General features: G+C 34.2%; 1 protein-coding gene across 1 annotated transcript; it reads left to right on the forward strand.

The window, feature by feature from the left end:
• The first annotated feature begins 2,126 nt into the window (after positions 1–2,126).
• On the forward strand, positions 2,127–5,989 carry LOC133183448 (cdc42 homolog). Its single transcript, XM_061318408.1, has 3 exons — positions 2,127–2,310; positions 3,799–3,857; positions 4,877–5,989. The coding sequence occupies exons 1-3, from the start codon at positions 2,169–2,171 to the stop codon at positions 5,282–5,284; spliced, it is 609 nt and encodes a 202-aa protein (XP_061174392.1). The 5' UTR covers positions 2,127–2,168; the 3' UTR covers positions 5,285–5,989.
• The last annotated feature ends 4,180 nt before the right edge of the window (positions 5,990–10,169 follow it).

The following is a 10,169-nucleotide window of genomic DNA, read 5'->3' on the forward strand; positions in this document are numbered from 1 at the left end:
ATTGTCGTGCAAAATATTTACAAAACCGTATACAAATAAAATAGTCTCTCTCTCTCTCTCTCTCTCTCTCTCTCTCTCTCTCTCTATATATATATATATATATATTAACCTACATGATTCAATTATGAATTTATGAACAGCGGCAAAAAAGCCAGTGTTTAACTCTAATGAAAGATTTTCATTGCCCCAGAGTAGTAGGTGTACATCTAAGATGTCTAAATCAAATAAGAATTGTCAGTGATATTAATTGCTTTTATATAAATCTTGGTTCAGTACACAGTATGGATTATATTTGTAATGCGTTTACCATATAAAAAATAAGAAGGTGCTTGTGAAGCAAACATCACACTTATAATCTTACGAGAAGAATTAACTGAGCTGGCTTCTCTTGTATCCGTATCCAATAGATTCCATTTTTTAACAGCATCAGATACAAATGATTGTAAAATATTTCCAACCTACCCCTTCGAATATTTAATTGATCTTTATTTCGTGTATTGTATCTTGATATGTTTTCTCTTTTCTTTGAGACTATTAATTTTTAACATTGTGGTCATTTTTGCTATAGGTAACGACGGTTCTTCAAAGATACCCATCCTGTTTCAAAATAAAGTGATTCCTTTGAGGCTAGTATTTGAAGACCAGTAACTATCCTAGCGGCCATAAGTGTAATTTTTCAAGTTTTTCCACATCAGATAGAGAACAGTCATCCCAAACAATTGAAGCGTATTAGAGTGTAGGTCTCATAAATGTTTTATACAATATAGAAAGGTTTTTCGTACCTATTGAAAATTTTGATTTCATAAATAACCCCCGTTTCCTATATGCATTCTATACAATACTATCAATATACTCAGACCAACTAATATATATACCCAAGTGGCGATGCACCGATACAAATTCCAGTGTATTGCCTTGGAAATACAAATTTGGTAAATCAAATCTATTTTTTAAGGGGGAAAAATACAATCTTTGATTTTGATGGATTAAATCTTAAAAGTCATTTACTCGACCATTTATCTAAGGCATCAAGATTATAGTTTAACCTGAATTCTATATCTAATAAATTAAACGATGATTGTTGCAATGAATTGTCGTAGGCAAATGATTGCATATTTGCTATGTTGGTATACCCAAATACAGTTCTTCTCACACGGAATAAATAAATGAAAAAAATATATGAAAGCCCTAGCACCAAGCATTATAAGAAGTTATGACCAATGTTAATCCCCCCCCCCCCCCCCCAAAGGCCAAGCGGTAAAAAATATTAGTACCCATGCAGGGAAAGTCTTCTCCAAGGAATACTTTTATGTGAAATGCATGTACGCAAGACCAGTCACGTGTTAGCATCCAAAGAAAGGTCTTGTAACAACATATGGCCGTAGGAACCGGGGGGGGGGGGTGCCCCCCCCAATAATTTTGCCGATATATAGATTACTATGGTAAACTTAGATACTACATGTATATGCTTGTGCCCCCTAAAAAAAAACGTCTGATGGATTTTTTTTTAAGGGAAAATTTTTGTAGTGCCCTCTCAACCTTAACTGAAAATGTATGGCTGTGCTCCTCCAAACTGAAACTGCTTCCTACGGGCCTGCACAAGATATACACGACGTATTCGACGTGATCTGAAAGCCCTAGCACCAACCGTTTAAAAGTTATATTTATGGCCAAGGTTAAGTTTGGTAAAAGCTATAGTTCTTCGAAACAAAGTTAAACTCCCAATTAATTTAAAGAAAGGTACGTCTTGTCACAATTGAGGATTACACATGTAAAATTAAAGTTATGGGTAATTGCGGAGAGAAGGCAGACAGACGAACAAACCAAAAACTATATATCACTGAATTACAGAGGCATAAAAACTATTAAAAAAATTAATTAATAAACTCGATCAATTTCATATGTGACAGAAGAATATCCCAAATCAAAAAAAAAAAAAAAAAAAACAATAACAACAAAGCAAAGCAAAAAACAAACAAACAGACAGACATACAACAGGGATTGGTTATTATTCAAACTGTTCACAATTTTCCGCGCTTTGGTTCAATTTAATCGCGTCTGCGCAATCGAGTGGTAATCCCTAAGATGAGACATTTTCTATTAATAGTAAGCGGACGTGGATTGGTTATATCAACACTGTGTAGAGTCCATTCGGCTGGGTTGCTAGAATGTCGAATGAGGGCGACATAAAATTTATAAAGTGTGTGGTTGTAGGGGATGGGGCGGTGGGTAAGACTTGTATGTTAATGAGCTACGCCACTAACAAGTTCCCCACGGAATACGTGCCCACTGTGTTCGACAATTATGCAGGTATGTGATTATGCTGTAAACACTGAAGTGGTCCAGTCCATGGGACAAGACGGATATAATATTGTCAGAGCTGTGTATTAATTTGTGTATTGTGTGTATGTAGCTGTAAATTTTACCATATGAAAATGCGGGGGTGGGTTTAAAGTGAAAAGATCAGCTATGATCATAAATTAACTAGAACAAGGCAGGGTTTGATGTTTGTTATTTTGATACGCTATGTGCATCATTGACCCCAATATCTTATGGTATTAGGATTTTAAATGTAACAAAACAGAAATGAGTACAAATGTACAGTGACCGGAGGGCCTAGTTATACCATGGGATCGTCACCTGTACTTCTCTGTGGAGCCTTACCACTTTATGGTACGTTGAACGATGAATGAATTCACAGTGCCGTATATAATGACTGTAAAAACAGTCACTTCCTGTAATTAATAAGTACTTGCACGTTTGTGACTATGGGAATTAAGTAACCGAATGACAAGTCTTATCGCATCAATTCAACGTCACATACAGCTGGGCTATACAATATTTATCATGTCTGAGGCATTCCAACAAAGGGGCTATGGGCGTTCATCTTTTAGGATGCATTTCTGCTATCAGAAAACTACAAACGAAAACATGTTCTTATTGAGTTATACTTGTTAACACCTAAATAACACAGAAATGTTACTTGTAAATATAACTATTCGTACTATCATGAGCAATTTCTTTAAATATCTATTTTGATGATGATCATTTATTTATACAGACCATTAAATTCAATATCACAGTTTTCTAACATTACATTTAGATAAATGCATTCTTTTTAATGGACAAAGGGTGAGAAAACTTAATAATATTGTTTCTTAAGGTTACGATTCGTCTTTTTGATTCAGAATACAAAGAAGTAAGCGAGAAAGAACTTGACCAATGTAAAGGTCATATTGTAGAGAGTGGGGGATATGTGCAAAAATATCTTGTCAAATTAAAAAAAACAAAACAAAAAACAAAAAACTAGATAATATATGCTATCTCGGGTGAAAGGACAGAACCTGGGGGTTGGGTGGGGGTTAACAAGCTACAAAGTATCACAATTAATTAAGACTTTTTCATTTTCGAGAAACAGCAGTTGATTGGTGAAGTTAAAAGCACATGATTACACTATAAAAAGTGTTATAATCTACTACAATTGTTGGATAGCGCTACAAATCAGATGATTCTATATTTATTTTATGTATGAGAGCCATCTATTTTCATCAAAAAGTATATATATATACGTGTAAATAAACCCCTGCCCCGAACATGTAGGTACAATGTGCCTTCCTGAGTTAATTCTGCATTTGAAAGCAAAACCAAGTCAGTACATCTGTAAGACTTCATAAGAAAAGCAGCTTTGGAATGTAATGAGGAATACAAAGTACATTATATATATATGTATCTTGTGGTGTATTTTGTGTTTATTTAAGGCTATATAATTGAGCTAATCTGTACAATTTTTTTTGGCAGTTAATGTGAAAGTAAAAGAACAAGATTATCAGCTAGGACTGTTTGACACTGCGGGTCAGGTAAGGACAAGTCTGCATGCGACCACTTTCTGGTAAATCTGGAAGTTATTGATCACTTTATATATGTTGCACATCTTCCTTTAAGAGGGAATTGAATTGCTGTTATCGCTTTGTTATCTAGTGTTTGTATATCTTCCTTATGTTAAATTTTGCTGAACTTTGTGTTTAGATAATTTATTTATAATAGAATTTCAAAAATTACGTGAATTTCGAAGGTTAAAGGACATCATTAATCTATGCATCTCTGATGACCAGATATTAGCGTCAGTAATTATGTAATGTTGGTCGATTCATAAAGAGACCCTTTCGGTTTTCAAAGCCCTCATTTCATGCTTTAACGTAATACTTAGGTACTGCGATATAAAATTGGTACATCAAACAAGGAAATTTTTCTCCCTTATACAAAAGATCTTGCTGTAAAGACCAAAACTGTTCATTTTTGTTAGATACTGGGTAATTTAATTTGAATAAAAGAAACAGAGTGTATTTCTAGAGGGAATCACCTTGAACAAATAAGTATAGTATATATAAGGCCAGGGATGATTAGAGACAGTGGCATAGCTATAGCTGGCAAGAGGGGGTAGCCGCCACCCCCCCCCCTCCCCCATGGAGGGCCGTGTAAAATGAGTTATAACTATTCAGGGAGGGGTGGGATTTTAAGGTCCATATAAGAGTCTGGACCCCCCGGACGATTTGGTTATGGTTGTGCCAGTATCTTTGATAAAACCTCTGTAGTGTAGTTAATACACAGTTTCGATTATAATTGTTTCATGATTCATTTCGAGATGGCTCTGAATACTTTATGAATATTAAATAAGATAGGAGTGACCAACAGGTATGCTGAGTTATTTTAATCTGCCTTCTGTCGACCAGGTAGACAGCAGGTAAAAATAAGAAACCTAAGCATATAGGAGGCTCTGTCCAGTTATCAGGCGTAAAAGGAAGTACAGTAACAATAATAAACTGCGCATCTGAACACATTTTTTCTTTTATTACATTTAATTTTCTTTATATTACAGGAAGAATATCAGGGTCTTCGTCTCTTGTCATACCCAGGAACTCATGTTTTTCTCATGTGTTTCTCTGTTGTGATGCCAGAATCCTTGAAAAATTTAGAACTAAAATGGATTCCTGAAGTGAGACACCAAGTGCCGGAAGCAGCCTACATTTTAGTGGGTACACAAGTTGACTTAAGAGACGATGAAAAAATAGGTCAAAAGCTACAAAAACGGCGACAAAAACCAGTGACGTTAGAAGAGGGACAAAAAATGGCGAAAAAGTTCAATTGTGACTGTTATGTAGAGTGTTCAGCATTAACACGACAAGGCTTAAAGGACGTCTTTGACGAAGCCCTTATAGCAGTGTTAGATCCGAAAGTGAAGAAGAAAGCGTCGTCAGGCAGAAGATTTAAGTGTGCAATTCTGTGATCAAGCTTTTTTTCCGTGACGTCTCTTAGAATATAAGGAAGTTCCCTTGACTTCCGTGTAGCTGGTTTAACAGTGCTAAGACTAAAGAATAGAAGTAATTTCAGAAATACTTCTAGTGCCTTGTTCATATGCAGTAGAATAAGCAAACTTAAAGAAAACGAAACAGAAATGTCGATTATTTTGACATTTTAATATATTTGAACGTTATTCAACTCTAAATAATATATACGCGATTGTCTTCAGAAGATATACATTCGATGTGTTTGAAATGTTCACAGAATTTACTTATTTGAATAATCGTAAACATAAAGCTTGTTTAATTAAAGAGCAAACACTAAAAGAATTGGTGCAGTACATATATACATTGTCTCGACCATTGACAGAATCTTATACTAATTTTTGTATAATAATATTTTATAATATCTTGATCAGTATTTCTATTTAATGCTTTTTTTTTTTTTTTTTTTTTTTTTTTTTTTTTTTTTTTTTTACACTTGATTGTTATGAAACCCTCTAGTTTGGCCTGTGTACATCCATTCTGTGTATGCCTTTGTCTTCCTTTCTTTCCTTGCTGACTTTGTTATGTTTTTTTCATAATTTATGAAGTGTTCAATTTTTTTTAAAAATTTTTATGAATATTGATGTTAACAATGTACAGATTTTACTTAATTATAATTCAATTTTAAATTAAATTATGTAAAGTTACAGTGCTCAATATTTTGCATTTGATGTGAAGATCCATTGGAAATGATATATTTAATTTTTATAATAGTTTGAGAAGAAGCAAACAGAGAAAGGTAAGGGAAAAACATTTTGCTAGTGTAGCCAAGAGTATACGATTCGCTCTATTCCCAAGGAGTACAGGCACCTAATGAATGGTTGATGTAACCCCCCCCCCCTCCCTTTCCTTCTGAGAATTTTTTATGGGCACGATAACTTAGCTTATATACTAGTACATGAATTCCTAGCCTACCGTACCAATACTTCGATATTTAATATCATTTCCCTTTTTTCAAGTTTTAGAAATTGCCCCTTTAGCGTATATAAAGTATTTTTATATACCCTTAAGGAACAATCTCTAAAACTTGACAAAAACGGAAAATGATATCAAATATCGAAGTATTGGTATGGTAGGCTAGGCATTCATGTATATATGCCAATTTATCGTGTCCAAAAAAAGAAACTCGGAAGGGGGGGGGGGTTACACCAACCATTCATCAGGTGCCTGTGCCAAGGAGCGAATCAGAAACACCTGGTTAGCGAAGGCGGAGAAAAAGATCATAATAATTATTAAATTAAGTAAAGGTGTGTTAAATGCTAAATACAATTTATTCCGTCACTGGATTCATTCAATAATGCATGCACCTCAACCAAAATGCCTTCATATTTGAAGAAAAATCACCGTTCCTCTGGTATTTGTGACAATAAGAACATAAATAGAAGATGGATAATTTAAAGGAATTTAGTTAATAATCGGAACTATTTAAAAAAAAACAACATTATAAACGTTGGCGTATATTCCACATAGGCAAAAAAGCTGTAGCCTAACTTTACACATCATTTTCTCAGGGATAAAAAAATTGGTTGAAAAAAGGGGAGAAAAGAAAATAATTCTTACCTATTAATTTTACCGGTATTTTGTTGCAAATGCCAGGAAAACATTCTTAGCAATCTGTACTTTTACTATATATCTAATGACAAAACTTTTTCTATAGCTGGGATTTTTTAAACCCGAAATTCAACTGTTATATTAAGTCTGTATCTGACAGTTTCAAAACCATCGACAGCAGTAGGATCCATGATTAGTGCAGGAAATGAAACAAGTTACTGGAAATATTTTTGGTTAGTAGGAAATTAAATGTTTTGTTCGTATTTCGATTATTTAGTAAGGAAATTACTAAATATTTTTAAGCAGAGTAAAAGGATAAGTAAAGAGTTTTTAATTTCGTCAAGTGGTCTTTTTTTTTGTCCCTCTTCTAACGTCATTGGTTTTTGTCGCCGTTTTTGTAGCATGAAAATGCTATATGAACTATTTCTACTTGTAACGGGAACTGTTACAGATGTTCCTCAAACGCTTCCCAACCCCCTATGGGCCCCATTCCCCTATAAGCTTCATAAAATTATGCGATATTCGTTTGATTAATTAATCTACTGTTTATTTTCAGAAGTATTTTATCGAAAAAAAAAAAAAAACGCCGGTACTGTCCTTTGAGTTTTAGCCAATCAGATTTTAGCGCACGTGCATGTCCATGTTTTCTAGACATTTCACATATCTTCCTCGTAAAGAGACTCACAATAAATACCTATGTGTGAAATCTCAAATTTTCAATGAAAACTATGAAAGATACAGCCAAATTAGTATTAGCCAATCAGAATCCAGCACAAGTGCATACCTGTTCTTGCATTCAATTTTGATAGTTACATAATGTAGGAACCTATAATACCTATCAATATTCAAAATTTTCACTCTGTTTTGTTGAAAACTAAGAATGTTAAGGCCATTTAAAGTTTAAGCCAATCAAATTGCAGCATGGACACGAGCAAGCGCGTGTTTTCACGACATTTCATATATAAATCATATTGCAGAACCTCCTAATGTTTGACTATGTTTTAAATTTCAAAGTATTTCATCAAAAAACAAGATATTCAGATTTTTGTTTCAGCCATTCAGAGCGTAGCACACGTGCATGCGCGTGCGTTCATGCTTATTTAACACAATCATCTTATGTACACTACTAAAATATATTTATATTCTGAGTTTCAAAGCATTTAATAAAAAAAAATAGGGAAGTTATAGCTTTTCCAATTTTATCAGTCATTTCACTCATCGCACACGCCTGCACGTGCGCGCAAACTGACATTCGTTCCGCAAATTTACACAACATGCCTATTGACCCTAAAAGGTTTCAACTCAATTGGATGAGTAGTTTCCGAGAACACTCGCAGATAAAAAAGTACCGGAGAAGAAATTTTCAAAAAAGAAAGTAAAAACAATATGTTTCCAAACTTCGTTTGGGGAACATAATTAACGCATGCAATTGCAGGTCAAATAGACAAGAGGTCCAAAGGTCTTAACGGTCACCTGAGTATATAGCTGCAGACTGTAAAAAAAATTTTTATTTATCTATTATTTACAATCTGCCATGAAAGTACTTTCTGTATCATGTATTATAAATTTTTTTAATAATACATTTATTCAATTGACCTTTCAATTAGATTATTTACAGTGCTTAATTATCATACATACTGTATATCATAAATTACGTGAATAGCAAAAGGGAATAATTTTCTCAGTAGGATACAAATAAATTGAGCTCTGCCCAGCACAAGAACACGGGACTAAATGGTCCAGACTTTTAAAATCTGGATAAAAAGAACCCTTGCTTATTACATTGTACTCTGTTTGTCCCCTAGATGCCCATGAGCAAAAATTTTCAAATAAATAATGTATTTTAACTACAGATTCAACAGAGCTAACACCAGAATTTTTGACTCAGGAGTCATGAAATTCACAATTTTGAAAGAGGCACGCTAGCTTATCATAGCTATGTATTTAGTTTATCTGCTATAGAAATAATGTATTTTCACTATATAATCAATAAAGCCCACCCCCTCCCACACACACACACACACACACACACACACACCAGAAACTCTGACCCTTGGGCTACAAATTTCACAACTTTGGATGAAGCGCCTTTGCTCACCACAAGTGTGCACTCAGTTTATCTGCTAAATACACAGGAGCAGTGAGGTTTTTCAAAGAATTAATGCATTGTCACTACATAGTAAATAAAGTCCCGCCCCAACACCAGAACCCTTGACCCAGGGCCATGGAATTCACAGTTTTGGAAGAGACACCCTTTGCTTATCATAACTATGCAATTAGTTTATCTGCTAAATACCCAGGAGCAGAGATGAAGGTTTTCAAAAAAAAAAAACAAACAAACAAACAAACAAAAAAAAACAAACAAACAAACAAACAAAAAATCACGTAACAATCATCATCATGCATTTCCACTGTAGAATCAATAGAACCACCCACCCCACCAGAACCCTTGACCCTAGGGCCACAACTTTTAATGAATTCTTGCATTTTCTCTATATGATCGTTTTAGTCTACCCTAAATCCAAACATCTGCCCCTTTGGCCGTGAATTTCAAAATTTTGGTAGAGGGCTCAATTCTTATTACAATCATGCCAACAATCTGACTGCTTGATGTCCAGGTTTAAAGATTCAATAATTAATTTGGATGATTTTAGCCCCACACCTCGGGCCCCATGTTGGCAGGGACCATGTAGTACCCCTTTATATACCCATTAATATTATTTGCCAAAATCGGTTGAAACTGGTTCAGTGCTTCAATAGAAGAAGCTGAATTATTACGACCGACCAGCAGTCCATGTTGCACAAAGAAAGACGAAAACAGATAGCAAAAGGTCACCCGAGGGACTCAGGTGACCTAATAAATAAAGGAATCTATATTGTGTGATTTTATATTTGCTGTATTCAACAAGTTGAAATAGTGTATATTTGCCAAGCTTGCCGAACAAAATATAAACCATTTCAACCGAGTTGGTAATAGATTATTATCTATTGAGAAGTTGATGGGTCGTTTTATACTCCCATTGAGGGGGAGTATAAAACGACCCATCAACTTCTCAATAGAGAATAGTAATAGATGTTCTAATATCTCATACGATTTTAGTTTTTAACAAAATTTTGAGTTCCCCCCGTAATACTATGTTGATTGTAATCCTATCCTATGTAATACTATGTTGATTGTAATCCTATGTAATACTATATTGATTGTAATCCTATCCAATGTAATACTATGTTGATTGTAATCCTATCCTATGTAATACTATGTTGATTGTAATCCTA

This window comes from Saccostrea echinata, unplaced genomic scaffold (genome assembly GCF_033153115.1).
Source record: "Saccostrea echinata isolate AGI-Se365-2 ecotype Australia unplaced genomic scaffold, CSIRO_AGI_Sech_v1 ptg000009l, whole genome shotgun sequence".
Taxonomy (NCBI): domain Eukaryota; kingdom Metazoa; phylum Mollusca; class Bivalvia; order Ostreida; family Ostreidae; genus Saccostrea; species Saccostrea echinata.

Coding starts and splice junctions, on each gene's coding strand:
- LOC133183448 (XM_061318408.1), top strand. CDS start 2,169: ATGTCGAATGAGGGCGACATAAAATTTATAAAGTGTGTGGTTGTAGGG. Junction 2,311..3,798: donor TGTGTTCGACAATTATGCAG/GTATGTGATTAT, acceptor TTTTTTTGGCAG/TTAATGTGAAAGTAAAAGAA. Junction 3,858..4,876: donor TGTTTGACACTGCGGGTCAG/GTAAGGACAAGT, acceptor TTTATATTACAG/GAAGAATATCAGGGTCTTCG.